This window comes from Oryctolagus cuniculus, chromosome 2, assembly GCF_051225735.1.
Source record: "Oryctolagus cuniculus isolate XC-2025 breed Fujian yellow rabbit chromosome 2, ASM5122573v1, whole genome shotgun sequence".
Taxonomy (NCBI): Eukaryota; Metazoa; Chordata; class Mammalia; order Lagomorpha; family Leporidae; genus Oryctolagus; species Oryctolagus cuniculus.
Window position 1 is genome coordinate 118728523 of NC_142868.1, and position 21257 is coordinate 118749779.

The window sequence follows — 21257 nt, forward strand, 5'->3', positions numbered from 1 at the left end:
CCTAGCAGGGACTGGACTATCCTGAAGATCTCTGAGCTCTTTCCCCATGTCCAGAGATAAGGCCAGAACCAATGTCACTTGTGTGGGAAGTGGCAGTCTTCATGCCACCTTTGTTCTCGCTTTCTTTTTAAAGTTATTTAATTTGAAAGGCGGGGGTGAGGGGGATCTCCAGGTCCCTTTTGCGATTCACTCCCCAAATGCCTAAGACAGCTGGGAGTGGGCATGGCAGAAGCCAGGTCCACTTTTGGGGCATTTAAGGTCTCTCCACAGGCAGAGTCCTAGCTCTCCTTCCCTGAAGAAGATGAACACTTCCCAGCTAAGGTTAATTCAGTTCTGTAAGGGCTGTTTGCTGCTGGTCCTCTGTCCAGAGGTGTGGCATCCACCGGCCCACCCCTGCTCCCCACGTTCCCGCTGTAGCCTTGCTGGCAGGGGCAGGGAATGTTGGAAGGATAAGGTCTCCTTCCCCAAGAGCGGGGGTGGGGGGTAAAGACCATTCCAGAACCTGCAGACCTTGGCAGGATTCTTGACTCTCCTTCCTGCCCTGTAACCCCATCCCGAGAGGCCGGCAATGTGCTCTCTCATCTTCATGGACATTCTCCATGGCTGTCCCCTGGTTCTACAAGTGTCTGTCGACTGAAAGACCTGCCGCCAGGGACCAGCCAAAGTGTGCCTGGGGACAGACCGAAAAACAAAAACAAAAACAAACACACCCGCTGGAAAAGTTCCAGCAATTTTCTTACAGTCGTCCCCCGGTACCTGTAGGGGACTGGTTCCAGGACCCCATCCCCCCACAACCCCGCACTGCAGCTATCGAAAACATGTAGCTACTCAGGTCCCCTATGTAAAATGGGGTAGTATTTCCACGTCACCTACGCAGTCCTCTCATGTACTTTAAGTCATCTCTAGGTTACTTACAATACCTAACCAAGTACAAATGCCATGTGAACAGTTGCTGTAGTCTGCTGTTCAGGGAATAGTGACAAGAAAAACAAGTCCAAACATGTGTATGCAGACCAACCCTGGCAGATCTAACTGCACAGCCCACCGACGAGATCAAGGTGCACGTGCTCAGATAATGAGATGCAGACAGCGGACCTGGGAGGCTGCCGCGGTGCCTGCCCGCGCCTCCCTTCATTCCTGCGGACTCTTGAATCGCGCTCAGCACGCAAGTCCAAACGTTGCTTTCTGGAACCTTCTTCTTTTTTTTTTTTTTACAGGCAGAGTGGACAGTGAGAGAGAGAGACAGAGAGAAAGGTCTTCCTTTTGCCGTTGGTTCACCCTCCAATGGCCGCCGCGGCCGGCGCGCTGCGGCCTGCGCACTGCGCTGATCCGATGGCAGGAGCCAGGAGCCAGGTGCTTTTCCTGGTCTCCCATGGGGTGCAGGGCCCAAGCACCTGGGCCATCCTCCACTGCATTCCCTGGCCACAGCAGAGGGCTGGCCTGGAAGAGGGGCAACCGGGACAGAATCCGGCGCCCCGACCGGGACTAGAACCCGGTGTGCCGGCGCCGCTAGGCAGAGGATTAGCCTAGTGAGCCGCGGCGCCGGCTTGGAATCTTCTAAATGAAAAGATTTGAACCTGCAGTCACGTGTCTCCAGAGATGCGGAACTCAAGGTAGAGCGTTTGATCGTAATGACTTTAAAATTATTGTTTTACATGGCAGAATACTGAGGAACTGGAACAAACCGGTCCTTTTATTCAGCGCTTTCATGACCTTGAAATAAAGGAAAGGTGGAAGGAGAAGCACACGTTTAGCCAGAAGTACTCTTCAGGGTCACTGTTCCTGTCCAGTTCGTGTCTATGTTTTTCACACATGACCTTGAGACCTGGAGTGCAGTCACTCCCATCACTCCACGGGACAGATGTTCCAGGTAGCTCAGAGAACACTGCTGGTTGCGCCAAAGCCTGTAGATGACTCAGAGGCAGCAACGATTTACATGTTTGTGTGTACTGAGTGGCCGCTGCTAGAGGCGGCAAGAATGTGGGGAGAGCTCAGGGCTCTGGAACATCCTAAGCCTGTCTGGCTGCGATTTAAAAAAAAATCTCAATACAACCTGGACCAGAGAACAGGCCCTTAATCTCCCATGGCACGACTGGTTAGCCCTGGCCTTCTGCCATAAAACGAAATGCCCCCCCCCCCCCCCGAAAGGGGCAGAGATCCATCTTAGTAACGCCATGTGGCACTCCTATACAACGCAGGGGATCAGAAATCAGCCTGTACCTCAAGAATAGCGCAGCTTCCAGGATGCTCTGCATCGGGAAGCAGGCAGAGCAAGACGGAAACCAGCGTTTCCTGAACGCCTACGGAGCTCCGGTTAGATCCACACAAGGGAGCTCACTCCCTCGGGCCACAAGGTGGGTACCGCTCAGGGTGCCGCACTGCAGCAGGCAGGCGTCAGAACCGGACTCCCCGGCGGCCACCGGCGCGCCGCACCACACGCGGGTCGGCCTGCGGGAAACCAGTGACCCACGGCCACCCCGGAGCCCTGCGCCACGACCGGCGGCCCAGCCGCCGGTTCTCGTGACTCCTCAGTCTTTTCCGCTTCCACCCGAGTGAAAGGGAGCGAGCGGCCACGTGAGCGCCGCCCCGCCGCTCCCCAGCGCCTGCCTGGCCAAGGACAGGCACAGGTGCGGCGAGCCAGCGCTGGATCCAGAGCCCTAGGGCACACGCCCCCCTCAGCGGCTCCCCGCAGCGTCTCCCCGCGGCCGGGAGCTCAGCCAGGTCTGGGCCCTGGGCGCGGCGGCTGCTAGGTGCGCAGAAAAGCGGGCCCTGAGGCGCGCCCAGCACTGCAAGTCGCGGCTCGCGAGGGAGCGGCTAGGATCGATCTTGGTGGCGACCCCTCTAGCCCCGCACGACGACGTCCGGGGGTGGGGCGCAGGGCGAGGGTCCCCCCGCGGTCTCCCAGACGGTGCCGGGCTGCCAGGGCGAGGCAGTGGGGCTGGGCTCCTGCGCGACCCACGTGGACACGCTCCCCGCCGGAGGCGTGGCCGCCGGCGCGGGCCCAACCAATGAGCGCGACGGTCGGGCTCACCCGGCCGGACTGGCGGGGCGGGCGGTGCCTTCGTCATCAGTGGGGCGGGGCTCCGGGCCGGCGCGAGGCGCGGCGGGTCACGCGGGGCGCGGCGCCGGCTATAAGTAGAGGCCAGCGGCGTTCTCGGCCAGGGTGATGGCTGCCGGCGCGCGCTGCGTGCTGCCCCTTCTCGGCTGCTGACGTGCCAGCAGCTGTTCCCCCGGGGTGGGTCGCGAGGCCTGCCGAGCCGTCCTCGGTGTCGCCGCCCTCAGGCGTGTGCTCGCCGGCCCCCGGGGCGTGAACCCGTGCCCGCCGCCGCCTCGGTCTCGTCTCCGCTCGGCCCTCTGTTAATTCTGGTGAGTGGCTCCGCCGCCTTGGAAAGGCTTTTTCTTCTCCCCGGGGCCGGGCGCGGGCGCCGCGGCGTGGGAGGCGGCCGGTGTGGGCGGCCCCACGGGCTGCGGCCTCGCTGCCGCCCGCCTCCCTCCTCCTCAGCCGCCGCCCGCCCGCTCGCTCGCTCGCGGGCCTTTTTGGCGGTCCCGGGGCGGCGCGCGCGGGAACGGCCCTTTTCCGGTTTTCGCGCGGAGGGCGCGCGCGCGCGCGCGGGGCTCGGGGCCGTGTTGGGCGCGCGCGGGCCGGGTGGGAACCGGGTGGGGGGCCCGGCGCCACGTGCCTCGCAGCCTGGCTCCGTCCTGCGGAGGACCGGGGCGGCGGGAGGAGGCCGCGGCGGGGGTCCCCGGCCGCGTGGGCAGAGCTGGGGCCGGGCTGCCTCCCCAGGGGCGCGCGCGGCTATTATTTTCTCCCCCTCCCCTCCCCCAGGATGAACTTGCGTCCTTTCTCTTCTCCGCCATGGAATTTTGCTCCGTGCTTTTAGCCCTCCAGAGCCAAAGAAACCCCAGACAACAGACGCCCATACGCAGCGTATAGCAGTAACTCCCCGGCTCGGTTTCTGTGCCGTAGTTTACAGTATTTAATTTTGTATGATATATATATATTATTATTTATTATAGCATTTTTGATACCTCATATTCTGTTTACACCCCTTGAAAGCCCCTCAGTAATTTCTCTTGTTAGTTAAGAAACCACTACTCCAACAAGAGAATGGCATCTACCATGGCCACGCTGATCGCCAGTACCCTGGCCGCTACTGCAGCTTCCAGTCCCTTAGTGGACGACCTCTGGATGCTCATCCTGGGCTTCATCATTGCGTTCGTCCTGGCCTTCTCTGTGGGGGCCAATGATGTAGCAAATTCGTTCGGTACAGCGGTGGGCTCCGGTGTGGTCACCCTCAAGCAAGCCTGCATCCTAGCTAGCATCTTCGAAACCGTGGGCTCAGTCTTGCTGGGGGCCAAGGTGAGCGAAACCATCCGCAAGGGCTTGATCGATGTGGAGATGTACCGGAACTCGACCCAGGAGCTGATGGCCGGCTCGGTCAGTGCTATGTTTGGTGAGTTCTTTCTATGCCTGGGTCTCTTCGTGGTGGGTGAGCGCATTGTACCCTGCCTGGTTTCCTTTTCGCGGTGAACCTTCCGGGTTACTTCCTTCAGAACACTCTGCTTGCCCTCTGGCATTTTGCCATTTCCTTAATCGAACTTGACTGTGTTACAGGTTCTGCTGTGTGGCAACTAGTGGCTTCGTTTTTGAAGCTCCCCATATCCGGGACCCATTGTATTGTCGGTGCAACCATTGGTTTCTCCCTGGTGGCAAGGGGGCAGGACGGTGTCAAGTGGTCTGAACTGATAAAAATTGGTATGTTTCACTCTGGGTGGCTTTTTCAATTTTTTTCCTTGTTAAGTTACCAGAGCATTATGTATGGGAGTACATGGTGTGCAGTGGAGGGGCAGACTTGAGTCTTGAATGTGGAACTTGAACATTTACAGTGCCTTCCTTAGTTGACGTTTTTCTTCCTGTGTTCTATTCCAGTGATGTCTTGGTTCATCTCTCCGCTGCTTTCTGGTATTATGTCTGGAATTTTATTCTTCCTTGTTCGTGCATTCATCCTGCGGAAGGTAACCTTTCTTCCCTCTCCTGGCCTTCCTTAGGTCACACCTAGTCATATGCAAACCCAATGGCATGCCTACAACTGTGGGGTGTAGGTATGTGGCCTTGGAAAGTTAAATAAGTTCTTTGTTCTGACACCTCTTGTATGTTGTGCAGTTCTCTGTTTTTAATATTCAGGAGGGCATTCGGGAAGGAAAAATTGAGCGAGTACTAAGGTGTGCCAAGAAGCAGGAGAGAAGGAGTAAAAAAAACACATTTATTTAGGGTGGCTTTGTCTAGCTCTGTGCAGCCACATTATATTCAGGTCAGTTTGAATGGTGAGCTTGGGGTTCAACAAGTCTTAATGTCCCCTGTGGATTTTTCTAAGCTGCCGGTTAAATGGGTCTCACAGTGCTGATTATCATGACCAGTTTATAAGCCTCCACATGAGGACTCCACCTCCTGTAGTGACTCCAGTTTCTTAGAATAGGTGAAAAGGAGGAGCAGTAAAGGTAGGGTTTTCGTTTTTTTTTTTTCTTTCTTTTTTTTGGAAAAAAAAAATTAGGACGGCCATTTAATTTCCTGTCTATTTGAAAACCCCTTTGAGGGGCCCAATAAAAGAAGTCTGATGCTAGCTCCAAAGTAAGTGTCAACAATAAGGTGAGTTACAGTAAGAATAAATGCATTTTCCTCAGGAAACAAAGTTGTCCTTTTTCTAAAGTGAATGGCTCTTAACAGTCCATTGTAAGTTCTTCAAGCTGTTCCTAAACTATAGCAATCTGAGTGAAGGGAGATGGGTAACTCAGTCCCAAGCGACGAGGATGTCTTCAGCCTCCCTGGGTCCAATTCTGAGCTCTCTGGGGAAGGATCGGTACCTCCACAGAAATTCCATGCCTGGTGAAGTGCTTTCACTAAGCACGTTAGGAGTCTGACAGATACAGCCATTTAACATGTTGAGAGAATGAATGTGTATGATAGAACGTGGCCGAGTAAATAATTCACTGATAGGCACCAACTCTAACCTTGGTACTTGTTCTGTTCTGCAGGCGGGTTCGAGTAGTGCCTAGCTTCCCATTCCTCACAGATGTAGTGTGGTAATAGTAGCCTTAAATTTGAGACTTGCTGGTAGTCACAGACCAAAATTTTCAGTGTTCTTATTAGAGCCCTCTGACCATTGCGTACCGGAGTCAGAGGAGTTAACAGGGTCCACTTTAAGGATTCCCACTGTATGCAGGTTTACCTGGACTTTGTGGGTTCTGCAGAGGTTTTGTGTGTCTCACCACCATAAATCTGCCTGCCTTCCTGTGCAGGGGATGTGCTTCTCTCAAGGGCACACAGGGATTTTCATTGCTCCCCTGTTGGGAGAGCTGAAGTTAGATAGTCAAACTCATTAAATTATTTTTATATGGGTGTGGGGATGGATGTAACAATGGTTGGGAGTGTTTAACACTTCGGGGATGCTGCATGCACACACACAGAGTCTTCAGGGCCAGTCTTAACAACAGATGAGGGAGAGGTTTTAGGTAATGAGTGGGAATATTTTTTTATTATGATTGGGTTTTAAATTTCAAGGAATATCCTTAGGTTGTTAAGCTTTTGGGGTCCTGGTTACTAAGTCTTGCGTAATTTACCATTAATATATATTCCAGTCCTTGAAATTCTGTCTTTAAAATGACTTTTTTTTATTAAATAAGTTGTCTTTAATAATACTCTATTTTCTGAGAATTTGTTCTGGTGATATTTGTAAGTAATCTTTGTGAGGAAAAGACAAAAATGGAAGTGAGATACTTTGGTTAAAGGGCTGTGGTGTTAAACAGAAGTAGGGGGAAGAGCAGTGTTTTCCTGCTGAGTACTGAAGTTGTAGTCAAAGAAGACAAGGCTGTCAACCTTTCCCACTTGTTAGGAATGTCTTCCTTTAGACAGAAACTCTGCTACAGTCTGGAAAGCCAACTGTTCTGGTGAAGGTTGGGGGAGGTTAAAGACCTCCTTTCCTGCTCTACGTAACTAGATAATGAGGTATTTATGTGATTTCCTGGTAAAGTTTTAAGTGTGTGCTAGGAGGATCGCAAAGCCCTTAGCCCTCGTCACCCCCTGAGAGTGACTGGGTTGTGGCTGGGAGGGAGGGGGGAGACCTGTCTTGTTTTTCCCCTCTCCTAGACTCTCAGGGTCCTTGACCCGTGTTTAAACCCTGAATCCCTATTTCATAGTAAACCATTAGCAGTGTCAGTTACTTCCTGCTGCTGCATCACCACCTGCTTGCCTGCTGTTGGTTTCCCTCGGAATATTTAGTTGGGCTATACAGAAGAATGAATACACGACTGCTTCTTAACTTTGACTAATTACAGTTTGATTTATGGGTATTAACAAAGTCCCCACAGAAATGTAGAGCCCTAGTGAGTTCTAATCTGAGAGTAGGAATCTTAGGGTTTTTGGAGGATTTTCTTAAAACTGTGGATAGTCCTTAAAACAATAGTTTAGGTTCCTAACCTAGTTGACTGACCTCAGGGTGTGACCACTGTGGGACCATCTTTTTGTTTTGGCTGTCTGTTAGCATTCTTTTAAACAGCAGATAAGAACTAAAACTGAGTGGTTTTCAATGAAGGCCCATCTCTATTGATTGTGTCCTGTGTCTTTAATCCTAACTACTCCCTCCCTCTCCCTGGCTTTCTGATTACTGTCAGGTAATCAGAAAATCTTGGGTCTTTTCCCTCTCTGTTTCCCTCAACAAGAGTTTTCACTGGAGTTGTGATCATGATAGCATTCAAACCTTCAGGCAAAGATTTTTACATTTTAGCTTTTCTGTATATTCAGATCTGTCCTCCCATTTTTTAAGTGTTTGACTTTTTAAAATTATTTATTTGAAAATCAGAGTTAGAGAGATCTTCTATCTGCTAGTTCACTCCCCAGATGGCCACAATGGCCACAGTTGGGCCAGGCCAAAACCAGGAATTTCATCCAGGTCTCCCACAGGAATGGCAGGGGCCCAAGTACTTGGACCATCCTCTGCTGCCCTTCTCAGGCCATTAGCATGGAGTTGGATTGGAAGTGGATGGAGCAGCTGGGACATGAAACAGTGCCCATGTGGGATGCCAGTGTCACAGGTGGTAGCTTTACCTGCTACCTAGAACCTGGCCCCTTGGGTATTTTCCTTAGAATTAATAATGCTCATTGTAAGCAGAACTCTTCACGCTGGCTGAGCTGTTCTTAAACCTTTCAAGTTATGTCTGAAGCTTGATGGTATCTCTCTCTGCAGCCATCATTCCCCATATAGCCATCAGCCCCCAAGTAGTTGGGTGGCTTCTTGTTTCCTTCCCCAAGTTAATGTGCATGGCTTGTTGGGTTACTGGCATGTCTCTGTTAAGCTAAACAGTGAATTACAATGTGCTTCACCTACCACTGTCCCTTTAGTTTTATTTTTCTTTAGAGCCTTGTCGATACTTGATATCCTTCCATATTGGAATGTGGATGTCAGTTCTGTGAGGACAGGAAGTTGATCTCATTCCCTCTATCTCATATCTCAGTACCCAGAGAAATGTGTGCCACACAGTTAATCCTAGGACATGTTGGTTTTTATCTTCACACTTTAAAGATTTATTATTTATTTGAAAGCCACACAGAAAGGAGAGGCAGAGAGAGAGAGAGAGAGAGGTCTTCCATCCGATGTTCGCTCCCCAGATGGTCGCAATGACCAGAGCTGTGCTGATCCAAAGCCAGGAGCCAGGAGCTTCTTCCCCATCTCCCATGCCGGTGCAGGGGCCCAAGGACTCGGGCCATCTTCTGCTTACCCGAACCATAGCAGAGAGCTGGATTGGAAGTAGAGCAGCCGGGTCTCAAACTGGTGCCCATATGGGATGCCAGCGCTTCAGGCTTTGGTGTTAACCTGCTGTACCACAGCGCCGGCCCCAATCTTCACACTTTAATAACACAAAAGTTACAGCATATTTGTCAGATGTTAGATAAGATGGTTGTTGAAGGCATATTCTACATGTTTTAATTTCAGTAAGTGTTTGGAGGTGTGAAGCCACCCAAGCAGTGTTCGTCCATCTTTCGGTCTGTTTGTTGATAGCCTTTACAGATGTGTAGTCCATCCTCCAGGCATGTAGATGATAGGTTCCTTGGAACATGGATATTGAAACAGATTACTCAAGATGTTACCAGTCACTGGTGCAGGTAACTTTGTTAATAAAAAGAAGAAAACGCAAACCCCTAATCCTCAGAGGAATCAGCCTTTCTCTGGAGATTTCCAAGAGCAAATACAGGAAAAGCCTAGCTGGCCTGGGGACAGCACAGACAGACAGACAGGTATTGACGCCAGAATTCCCAGACCTGCCCTGCTGCGGGATGCCATGGAGATGGTCACTTTGATGGCTTTTAAGATAATTGATCTTGATGATGTTTTGCAGGCAGATCCCATTCCTAATGGTTTGCGAGCTTTGCCAGTGTTCTATGCCTGTACAATTGGAATAAACCTCTTTTCCATCATGTACACTGGAGCACCATGTAAGTACATATCAGAATATTTAAATGTGAATTTGAAGTTGTTTATAAAACTTGCATTAAATGCCCGATTTACCCCTTTTTGCTTTACAGGGCTGAAATCTCCTAGAAGGTGGCTGGCCTGCGCCCATTTCAGAAGGCGGCAGGCTAGTGTATGCTGAGTTAACCTAGATAGTTTTTCAACCAAAAAGACCTGCTCAGATTCTAAATCACTACAGACCTTTCCTCTTTAGTCTTCACAGGATTCACCGATAATATGATCTTCTCCCTCCCTTTCTCCTATCTGTGCTAAAAATGCTGGATTGATACTGACCTCGACTGCTCAAGAGTCATTAGTTATATCTGGTCTTCAATAATCAGTCATTTAGGACTGGTTTGCTGGAGATTCTCATTTTTCTCTCCCAAATGGAGCTACTTTTGTTTCTTAAGTACTAAATTTACTTCCCTGAATCTGCTTGAATAAGAAGAGTTGGGATGTTTAACACCTATCCTAAGTACACTTGGAAGAAGAATTCTTGCAGCTAAGATGAAAAGGTTGAAATGTTAAGTACTCTCCTATTGGAACTAAGCAAAGCATGAATTACATTATGCACTACATGTTAATTTAACTGCTACAAAAAATGGAGAATTTGTAATTCCTCAGGCAGGACAGTAGAGTTTTGGTAACGAGGTTCATTTTGCTTGATGATGTGTAACTGCACAGCTAGTAGCTTGTAATTTTTTTGATTGGCGCACTAGAAGAATTACAATGTATGTTGCTGCTCAGGTCACACTTGCATTTAGAAAGAACTGGAATAGTGTCCTGTAGCCACTTGTCCTTACTGTTAGACCTCATTTTTAAATACAAGTTTCAGTGTTTTTAGATATATTTATGTATTTGAAGGGCAGAGTTACAGAGGCAGAGAGGTTTTCCATCAGCTGGTTCACTCCTCAAATGGCCGCAACAGCCAGAACTGGGCTGATGTCAAGCCAGGAGCTTCTTCCGGTCTCCCATGCAGGTGCAGGGGCTCAAGAACTTGGGCCATCCTCTGCTCCTTTCCCAGGTACTTTGGCAGGGAGCTGGATCAGAAATGCAGCAGCTGGGATTCAAACCTGCACACACGTGGGATGCTGGTGCCACAGGCAGCAGTTCTGCCAGCTGCACCGTAACACCAGCCCCAGTTTTTAGTTTTATTAGTGCTTGTGGCTCATTAAATGGATTCCGTTCCTGACTAGTGGGTTGTGACTTTGCTTCTTAAATCTCACTTGAAGCCTTACGTCAGTTATGGAGTTAGTGAAATATTTTTAACTTTGCCTTTATTCTTGGAATCATGAGGAAAGAGACAACTTTATGAGAATATTGATATTACCTAAAGGATACCAAGCTCCTTACGAAACAGTACAGGTGAACACAGCTTGTGTGCTGAATTTCCATTCAACAGATTTGAGTTTTTCATGTTAAATTAAAAAGTCTCCCATGAGGCCCTAAGCACTTAAGATTCATATGGTAGCAGCAGGGCTCATAGTTGGAAGCTAAATGTTCATTTTTGAAAGCAGGAACTTAGATATTTTTGTTCTGTCCTTTATGGATCATGTAAGAAAAACCAGTCTCTCATTTCCCCTTTTGACTTGTGAGATAGATAAATTTAAATTGTGGTAAAGATTGATTAAATTTTATGTATATTTTACTTTGTGAGTACATGATCAGAACTGAAGGCAGACTTTAAAAATGAAAGCATCTATAGTCACCTTAGAACTTTAGTTTTCAAAGAAGCTCAATTTTTATCTGAAAGGTTAATAATGAGGGGCAATAGAATTTCCATTTTACACATAATTTAACACTAAGCAAAATGGAGTGAAACAAGCACAAGGAACTAAGTGATTCTTGGATAAAATGCAGATCATTGTAACATCTTTCAGGTTTCAACAGGATTGTGTAGTGCTTGCTTCTGTCTGCAGTAGACTAGTGGTTTGGTGCCTGGTGGGTGTAGGTAATGAGCACATAATGACTAATGACTGATCTTTGAATCATGTGAAAGGCATGTCTGAGATGTGGCTTGTTAGTAAAATTACTTAACTTTCCCTTTTATGGAAGACAGAACTATTTAAAATATTCTTTAAACTATTATCTTTTGTTAGCTAATATCCCTGTTTTCTGTATCTTGGTTTGAAAATGCTTTCAAAGAGATAACCTTGTTAAAGGATTTAGGGCATGTTTTTTTTAATGTTAAAATCAATTTGAATGTGCAAACATAATTAATATATGGCAGCATGAGGAGTAAGGGAGTTGGATGCTCCTATTCATCTTGTAGCTAGTCTCAGCTCCTCAGAGTATGGTGATCCTTATATCTTGCAAAGCAAAGAAAGCTAGTATGTGATAAAGCTTAGGACACTCTAGTATGTGTGTTTAAGAGGGCCAGGCTGGTGTGGGTTTAAGCTGATCACTGGATTTTTCTCCTAAATCTATGTAACCACTAGCACAGTAAAACCCTGTGATACTAAAGCTTGCAGCAGCTGTTATGGGTCACGGGCTGGGTTGGGGAACCCTTCAGAGACCCGAGAAGAGGGTTTACACGTGATTGCAGGGGGCTGTTGCCCTGGGGTTTTCAAGATGCACCATTTTATCTCCTAGTGCTGGGCTTTGACAAACTTCCTCTGTGGGGTACCATCCTCATCTCGGTGGGATGCGCAGTTTTCTGTGCCCTTATCGTCTGGTTCTTTGTATGTCCCAGGATGAAGAGAAAAATTGAACGTAAGTAATGACTTGTAGCAATAAGGGTTGACTGGTAATGCTGTGCTGAAATTCTTTGTTTATCGGCCACCTGTAAGAATCCACTCTGTGGATAGATTGACTGTGATTTTATATGGAAATTTGGGGGTAGGGGTTTGTTCAAACTGTTTTTAAATGGACTTAAAATGACTTGAAACCTGGAGTAAAGAGTATTCAACTTGTGCTGTAGAAACAAGTTGAGAGTTAAATTTTTGTAATGTACCTTGGCAGTTGCCAGTGCCACGAAAAACTGTAGCTACATTAACTGAGAGGCTTATGTCTGTGTAAATGAAAAATAAAGGTAGCTACAAAGTATTTTCATAGAGGGAACATTTATTATTCCAGGTACTTCTCAGTATAATTTCAGATTTGGGCAAGCAAAGCTAAGTCTGATATGTGTATCTGACCTTGGATATGAGAATGTACATATTGTTTATGGTGGGAAACTCAAGAGTCCCTGTATACATGTGTCTGAATTGTGTAAATTCCAGCAGTAAGCATGTTCAAGAGTCAGATGAAGGAACGGTTTGGACCCTTAGTACACATCATAGTAGTGTCAGTCTTAGGCTGGGAGCCTGGCCCCTGGGGCTGAGCGCTGGAGAACTGTTTTCTGCCCTCGGCCGTGCAGGCTGCAGGTCGGTGCTCTGCAGACTGCTGGCCAGTAGTGGGGGTGCAGAGACTGCAGTGCTTTGGGAGGAGTGCTGCGTCACTGCAGCCGCACCCAGGCGCCCGGGAGGCTCTGCCGCTCTGGCTGTGCCGCCTGTGCCGTGGGGATGGAGACTTTCAGGACTCCCTGACCCGATTCTTGCCCTCAGTCTGGGAGAAAATGAGACAAGTCTGGCTTTAATGCTGTTGCGTAGTTTTACAGAGGTGCCTGGGCAGGTGCGTAAGTGAGCGCACTGAGCATGGACAGTAGAGGCTGAACATGCCCCTGCCTGGTTGTGGGACTTAGAGCTGTGAGGAACACCTCCCTCATTAGAGGTAGAATTTAAAGCTGCCATTTCTGACTGCCTGCGTTATGATGTCTTGGACTAGAATTTGGGAGATTCCTTTCTTAAAAGAATATGAATGTGTGTGGCTCAGATTTTTAGGCATCTGCCAGCCGCATGTCTGCAGGGAGCTAAGAAGGGCTTTACATTTTTAAGGGTTGTGAAAAAGCCAAGGATACGCTGTGGAGCTCACAAATATTTACTGTCTGGCTCTTTAAAGAGGAACTTTGCCACCCCTGATACAGGTGTTCAGTGTTGCTGGCAAATAATTAGGTAGGCAGGAAAGTCACTCTGCATTTTACCTGATGTTTGCCTAGGATTTTGAGGTGGATTTTTTTGGTGGCAGATAAAGGGGAAATGTGGAACAAGGGAGTAATAAAACCAAGCCAAAAAAAAGTCCATTTTTCCTCCCCCAGGAGACATTAAGTCTAGTCCTTCTGAAAGTCCCTTAATGGAAAAAAAGTGTAGCTTGAAAGAAGACCATGAAGAAACAAAGTTGTCTCTTGGTGATGCTGAGAACAGGAGCCCTGCTTCTGAGGTCGGGTCTGCCGTTGTGCCCTTGCGGGCTGTGGTGGAGGAGAGAACAGTCTCGTTCAAGCTCGGAGACCTGGAGGAGGCTCCAGAGCGGGAAAGGCTGCCCAGCGTGGACCTGAAGGAGGAGACCAGCATAGACAGCGCCATGAATGGTGGGTGGAGGTTCCTCATTGCACTGTCGCCTCTCTTGAGGAGGCGGCTCACCTGCTTTGGACTCGATGCTTTATTGAATGCTATTTTTTGGTCTTGGCCAGGTGCAGTGCAGTTGCCTAATGGGAACCTTGTTCAGTTCAGTCAAGCCGTCAGCAACCAGATCAATTCCAGTGGCCACTATCAGTATCACACCGTGCACAAGGATTCTGGCTTGTATAAAGAGCTGCTCCACAAATTACATCTGGCCAAGGTGGGAGACTGCATGGGAGACTCTGGTGACAAGCCCTTGCGACGCAATAATAGCTATACTTCCTATACCATGGCAATCTGTGGCATGCCCTTGGATTCATTCCGTGCCAAAGAAGGTGAGCAGAAAGGTGAAGAAATGGAGAAACTGACATGGCCCAACACAGACACCAAGAAGCGAATTCGGATGGACAGTTACACCAGTTACTGCAACGCCGTGTCTGAACTTCACTCTGCGTCTGAGATGGACATGAGCATCAAGGCAGAGATGGGTCTGGGGGACAGAAAAGGAAGTAGTGGCTCTCTAGAAGAATGGTGTGACCAGGATAAGCCGGAAATCTCTCTCCTCTTCCAGTTCCTGCAGATCCTTACTGCCTGCTTTGGCTCCTTTGCTCACGGTGGCAATGACGTCAGGTCAGTTGACTGAATCAGTCTGGCTGGCTGTTTTTAAACTGTCTTACCCCTTCTATAGCCTGTGCTGTGGTAGTGGTACTCATACTACCCTTGGGACCCTGAATAATCTAGGTGGGGATGTCAGCAGTCATCAGCTTAATAAAAGAGTACATTTTTTTCTTTAGAGAGTTTACAAAGAATGTTCTGAGCCGTGTCTGTAGATGATAAACACAGATGTCTTTCACAGGGAAGCTTTTATCAGTGATCTGGTTCTTAGATTGTAAGCTAAAGCCACCGCCCTGTAGAATGGATTTGTGGGTTGTTGGCCTTAATTTTGTGGTTTGTAAGGTTCACGGGACCCCAAGAGTTGCTTCAGGCTGTCTGTGGACGGGAAGAGCTGCCAGCTGCGCAGCACTCCCTCCATCAGAGCAGTTCCCACCTTCTTGTGTATGTTGGGAGTTTATTTCCTTTGAAAGAAAGCTGGTTGCTAAATGAGCTTGGGAAGCCTAGGAAATCACTTGAGCGAACTGGAATGCACCAAACTGAAATGCACCTGAGAAGTCTCTGCTCCCTTTCTTTCAGCAATGCCATTGGCCCTCTGGTTGCTCTGTATCTGGTTTACATCACAGGAGATGTTTCTTCCAAAATGGCTATACCAATATGGCTTCTGCTCTATGGTGGTATTGGTATCTGTATTGGTCTGTGGGTTTGGGGAAGGAGAGTTATCCAGACCATGGGGAAGGATCTGACTCCAATCACTCCTTCTAGGTAAGTAGGTCAAGTAGGTCTCATGCTGTATAGTGCTAAAATGCAAACCTCTGTCTAGTTACAAGTAACCAAGTTGGTGTGAGTTCCTGGGTGATCCTCATTGTTGGTGTGCTCTTTCCGGATTTAACTTATTGCCTAACCTTTAAACACTTTGGTCAAACATTTATGCATTCAGATGTGTGTGCCAAGACTGAGTGCTTGGCTGTTGTTTGCCTCTAAGACTGATGTTTATTAAACTCTTGAAAGTGAAAGTGTGAACTTTAATAACAGACTTTTCAGAAGAACTGAAGACTTCAGTCTTTAATAGGGAAAGGGGAGTTCCAGAGCCCGATTATGTTAGTGGAAGTTTTCACTGAGTAGAACAGGGCGGGATTGGGCTAACTTGTGTTTGTCAAAAAAAAAAAAAAATCAAATGATGTGTTTGACAAGAATCTTTTTTGTGTCTCTAGTGGCTTTAGTATTGAGCTGGCGTCTGCCCTCACTGTGGTGATTGCATCAAATATCGGCCTCCCTATCAGTACGACACACTGTAAAGTAAGTGTGATGTCCATGTGTGTGTTCCTAATGCTTCTCTGAATGCATAGAGTTGTGAAATTTTCCTTTTGTGATAGTTTGATTTGGAGTCTGGAAGAATTCATGAGCTTAGGACAAAGCATCTACAAGAGTAGGGGCTTGGGTCCTATGATTTGTGTCTTAGTTAAGTAGAGCATTTTCCCCACTGATGGAAAAGTTTGTACCTGCAGAGCTAGCCATGATTTCTGTCCACTAACCACTTCCTTTGTTACTTAATCCTCCCTTGTTGCAGTTGCTTTCTAATTTTGTTTTCTCTCCAGTCATTTCTGCTTAGCACCATTATGTTCTTTCTCTTTGGGGAAGCCATTCAGAGCAGTCTGGGCGTGTGCTAATAAACAGGCCAGCTGTTCAGCTCTGGCCTAGTGGGGTTTTGCTGCCATTTGTGGTAGTTGAAGCTGTGAGGCTTGTTGGACTGTCAGAAGGGCAGTTGATTTACAGAGGCGCATGCTGAGGGCTTCTCAGGGTTGAAGTCCTGAGAAGCTTGTTGGATCTTAAGGTTGCTTGATAACCATGTAATAATTCTAGGAAAAGGAAGAAATTAGCCTCTTTTTATGCTGGTCCAGCATGGAGCCTGCTGAGTCATCTTCTTTTCTACCAGAATCTCCAGGCAATTGTCTTACTAGGTTTGATATAGTTGCTGTGTAATACGAGCTTTGAAGAACTTAAAAAATTTATTCTTAAAAGCAGTATGCGTTCACTAAGTTCTAGTAGTCCAGCAGGAGAAAAGGAAATTAGTGTTCTTCTCATATCATGTTTTAGTACCATTAGCACAGATTTAATGATTGGGCTTTTATATTGTCATCTTCCGTGCGTAATCTCAGCTTTCACGGGATTGGGCTCCTCCCCAGAGTAGCTGCAAGTGTTTCTGCCAGAATGCCGTCGGCGCTCCAGTAACCAGTCCCTTGGCCACTTTCTCTTGTAGGTGGGCTCTGTTGTGTCTGTCGGCTGGCTTCGATCCAAGAAGGCTGTTGACTGGCGACTGTTTCGCAACATTTTTATGGCCTGGTTTGTCACAGTCCCCATCTCTGGTGTTATCAGTGCTGCAGTCATGGCGATCTTCAAATATGTCATCCTCAGAGTGTGAAGCTGTTGGAGATTCTGATTTGTGTGGATGTTTGGGACCACCGTATACATTCCTGCTCCCTTGAAGGAAGATTACAGTGTCACCCAAGACTGACAAGAGTCTTTTTAAAGTCGGGGAGCTGTGGGAGGGAAGTGTTACTTATGCTATAATTGCTTTTGTGCTAAATATGATTTATCTCAAAATTAGCTATGTAAAATAGCCAGGTTTCCACTGGTTCCTACTGAGGTCCCTTTTCCTTCTGGGCTGTGAATTCCTGTACATATTTCTCTACTTTTTGTATCAGGCTTCAATTCCATTATGTTTTAATGTTGTCTCTGAAGATAACTTGTGATTATTATTATTTTTTTAAACGACCATGCAGAGCCATTTGACAGAGTACTCTGCTTTGTTGGATTCACCAGCTTCTGCCCTAACATGCACAGGGATTTAACAGCAACAAAATGTAACTGAAGCTTCCCTTGTAGTCTCTTATAGAACCAGTCCTTGGCACTCTGCCCTCCTGTCCGTAGCGGCAGGTTCTGTTGGCGTATGTGGGGACTGCTTAGAGGGGTAAGGTTCTTGGGACACAATGAAAATTTTAGTTGTAACTTCTTTGCAAGCAATTCCTTGAGTATTATTGCTAAGAAGTAGGAAGAACAAGCCTTGTGGCAATCTTGGTTATTTCTTTAAGATTTCTGGCAGTGTGAGATGGATGAATGAAGTGGAATATGAACTTTGGGCAAGTTAAATGGGACAGCCTTCCATGTTCATCTGTCTACCTCTTAACTGAATAAAAAAAGCCTACAATTTTTAGAAAATCTGTTCTCATGGTTTTTGTTCATATTGAATCATCTGAGCTCTGGCTGAGTTAGCTTATGCCATTAGATGGAGCACGTGAATGTGTCAGCAGGTGAGAGCTACGACCCAGCTTCCAGTTCCTCACTCCTGCCTGTGTCTTGTGATCCCAGAATGAGTGTGACCTTACTCCCTAGCAGCAGTGGAGCGATTTGGCATATTTCAGTAGCACAGCAAGACATTCTTCTCTTAGCACATCTCTGCTTTCTAGCAGCCAAAGGTTTCCATTGGAATGGGCTGTTTTATTTTACAATTATTTAGATTGTCTAGCATTGAAAAAAAAGTTTAAGATTTCTTTATTTGAAAGGGGGAGTTATAGAGTCAGAGGCAGAGAGAGATCATTGGTTCAGCCCCTAAATGGCTGCAATGGCCGGAGCTGGGCCAATCTAAAGCCAGGAGCTGCTTCTAGATCTCCCATGTGGGTGCAGGGGCCCAAGCAGTTTAGCCGTCTTCTGCTGCTTTCCCAGTCATGTTAGAGAGCTGGATCAGAAGTGGAGCCACCAGGTCTTGAACCGTCACCCATATGGGTTGCCAGCACCACAGGTGGTGGCTTTACCTGCTACTCCACAACTCCGGTCCCAGAAGTTTTATTTTTTAAAGTCAAAGTTGTATGTATGCTTATTAGAGGCAGATGGTTTAACCAGGCTTTTAACGTAAACAGATCTGCCACCTTTCCTTGATAAAACCTCTTGCAGGGCTGACGCGGCACAGTGGGTTAAGCACGGCTTGTGACGCCAATGTCCCTTGTTGGAATATCAGTTTGAGTCCTGGCCGCTCTGTTTCTAGAAATCCAGCTCCCTGCTAACGTGCCTGGGATGGCAGTACATGATGGCCCAAGTGCTTGGGCCCTTTCACCATGTTGGAGGCCCAGATAGGCTCTGGGCTTCTGGCTTCGCCTTGGTCCAGACCTAGCCCTGCCCATTGTGGGCATTTGGGAGTGAATCGGTGGGTGGAAGATCCCTCTCACTATGCCTTTCAAATAAATCTTGGGTGGGGGGGGAAGGGAACCAACCCCCTTCCAGCTCTTGTATTTGCTGCTGTTACAAGGGAACTTCGAAAAGTTTGTGGGAAAATGTAATTCAAAGATGTTTATTTTGGTGCAAAAAACTTCGAAATCCATACGTGATGTTTTATAATGCTCGCTTTCCATGAGCTTTATTTGAAAAGCAGAGTGACACTCCCCAGATGTCCACAACAGCTAGAGATGGAGCCAGGAGTCAGGAACTCCATCTGGGTCTCCCGCATGGGTTCCACGTGTATCTGTACATTACATCTGCAGTGCTACTTGGCCCACTTGTGTACTGACAGGGTGTGCTGGCATTTGGGAGACTGGGCTCCTTGGGGGATACAGCTGAGCAGAGATAGTCCATAGACATCCTGCAGTTCACAAAGAATTGTCTGACCAGCTTGATATAGAGTGGCCTGGTTGGGCTGTTTCAATAGGGAACCCCTCAGAAGGCTGAGAAGGGCAAAAAAGCCCAGGTGCCCAAAGTTCTGGGGGGTCAGTGGGGGAAGTGATCCCTGACTGCTGTTTCCCAGTTTTTCTGAATGCCATATGTGTGGGGAGCAGGGTCCGTCTCCAGCAATACGGCGGGGCACCGGGGAGAGAAATAAGTACTGAAACTGGACTGAAACTAACTCTATGCGTCTGATCTCCCATCATATGGCGCTGAGAGGGAGTAAACAAATCTTACACAGCTGCTTCGTCAATTAGCTGATTCCTGATTCAACCTCTGATTGGAAGAGAGTGGCGTGCTCAACACGTGGGCAGCAGAGCACGGATTGGTGGGAGAGGACTATAAAAGGGGGAGAGAGACAACATGCGGGGCCCCCTGAGAGAGAGCTAGTTGGTGCCACTTCTCCGCGGAGGCGGGGGAGCGGCAGCAAATCCGGGAAGGACCGGTGTCGTTCCTCCGCGAGTGGGGGAGCGACAATATGGAAGATACATGTCTGACTGCAACATTGGAGAGAAGGATCTAGGAACTTTGCTGCTGCTGCGGCATCCCATATGAACACCAGTTTGAATCCTGGCTGCTGTACTCCGTCTAGCTCCCTGCTATTGTACCTGGGAAAGCAGCGGGGGATGGCCTAAGTGCCTGAGCCCTTGCTACCCACGGAGGAGAGACCTGGATGGAGTTCCTGGTTCCTGACTTTGGCCTCGTGCAGCCCCAGCTGTTGTGACCAGTTAGGAAGGGAACCAGTAGATGGAAGTCTGAACTGCTGTGCCAAGTATCTGCCCACACTTTCTTTCTCTAGAGTATTTTAAAGCAAATCTCAGACATCTCATTTATAAAATAGGACCTATTTAAGAGAAGATCTTCAATATAGTATTGCATTCGGTAAAATTAATAGTAGTTTAATATCACCTGATACCCATTCAGCCCTAACTGCTTCTTAGACTTGCAGCCTTTATGGTTTTAGCTCCAATATTGTCTGCCAAGGTCGTCTGTCTCCAGTTTTCTGTCTTCTGCTAGCCCCTGGGCTTCAGCTCCTTGGGTCTGCCAGCACTGTTTTTTTTGTGTTTTTTTTTTTTTTTTTTTTAATTTTTATTTTTTTTATTTTTTGACAGGCAGAGTGGACAGTGAGAGAGAGAGACAGAGAGAGAAAGGTCTTCCTTTGCCGTTGGATCACCCTCCAATGGCCGCCGCTGCAGCCGGCGCACCGCGCTGATCCGATGGCAGGAGCCAGGATCCAGGTGCTTTTCCTGGTCTCCCATGGGGTGCAGGGCCCAAGCACCTGGGCCATCCTCCACTGCACTCCCTGGCCACAGCAGAGAGCTGGCCTGGAAGAGGGGCAACCGGGACAGAATCCGGCGCCCCAACCGGGACTAGAACCCGGTGTGCCGGCGCCGCAAGGTGGAGGATTAGCCTATTGAGCCACGGCGCCGGCTTGCCAGCACTGTTAACATGTGCTGTCTACTCCCACAGTTTGGTGGTTTTGTTTGCTCACCTGTTCGCTATGCTGCTAATCCCTTAACACCATTTTGGTGATGTTTCAAAGGAAGTGAAGGTAATGATTTCTTTACCTATGAAAATTTATTTTTTTGTTCTAAGAATTTGACTAGTTGATGTTTTAGTAATACATATTTTTAAAGATTTATTTGAAAAGCCAAGTGACATGGAGAGGGAGAGATAGATCTTCCATCCACTGGTTTACAGGCTGAAATGGCCAGAGTTGGGCCATGCCAAAACTAGAAGCCTGGAACTCCATCTGGTTCTCCCACATGGGTGCAGTGGCCCAAACTCTTGGGCCATCCTCTGCTGCTTTTCCAGGTGCACTAGCAGGGCACTGGATTGGAAGTGGAGCAGCTGGGGCGCTCTGATACGAGCCAGCATTGCAAGAAGAGGCTTAATCCACTACATACTTTTTTTTAAAACAGTGAAAAATTTATTGCAGTGTTTACATTGTCACACTTTGAACAATTAGGCATAGAAAGTACACCCTGAAAGA

At 47.9% G+C, this 21257-nt stretch overlaps 1 protein-coding gene across 5 annotated transcripts; it reads left to right on the forward strand.

Moving 5' to 3' along the window:
• Positions 1-3083: 3083 nt before the first annotated feature.
• Positions 3084-17770, forward strand: SLC20A1 (solute carrier family 20 member 1). 5 transcript variants are annotated; one of them, XM_089326112.1, is made up of 12 exons: positions 3086-3366; positions 3827-4454; positions 4616-4756; positions 4931-5016; positions 9391-9487; positions 9578-10018; positions 12096-12215; positions 13639-13908; positions 14011-14569; positions 15131-15316; positions 15766-15850; positions 16812-17770. In XM_089326112.1, the coding sequence occupies exons 7-12, from the start codon at positions 12197-12199 to the stop codon at positions 16971-16973; spliced, it is 1281 nt and encodes a 426-aa protein (XP_089182238.1). In that variant the 5' UTR covers positions 3086-3366; positions 3827-4454; positions 4616-4756; positions 4931-5016; positions 9391-9487; positions 9578-10018; positions 12096-12196; the 3' UTR covers positions 16974-17770. The 5 variants fall into 5 exon arrangements, 4 of the variants coding, with proteins under 4 accessions (XP_069924910.2, XP_089182238.1, XP_089182239.1 ...); XR_016229212.1 differs by having other exon boundaries at positions 3096-3366; XM_089326113.1 differs by having other exon boundaries at positions 3122-3366; positions 9578-10527.
• The last annotated feature ends 3487 nt before the right edge of the window (positions 17771-21257 follow it).

What these genes read in the sequence shown, in the direction of transcription:
- SLC20A1 (XM_070068809.2), top strand. Translation starts at nt 4,109, where the DNA reads ATGGCATCTACCATGGCCACGCTGATCGCCAGTACCCTGGCCGCTACT. An exon ending in CTCGGTCAGTGCTATGTTTG is followed by an intron (nt 4,455 to 4,615) that starts GTGAGTTCTTTC and finishes ACTGTGTTACAG; the next exon opens with GTTCTGCTGTGTGGCAACTA. An exon ending in TCAGTACGACACACTGTAAA is followed by an intron (nt 15,851 to 16,811) that starts GTAAGTGTGATG and finishes TTTCTCTTGTAG; the next exon opens with GTGGGCTCTGTTGTGTCTGT.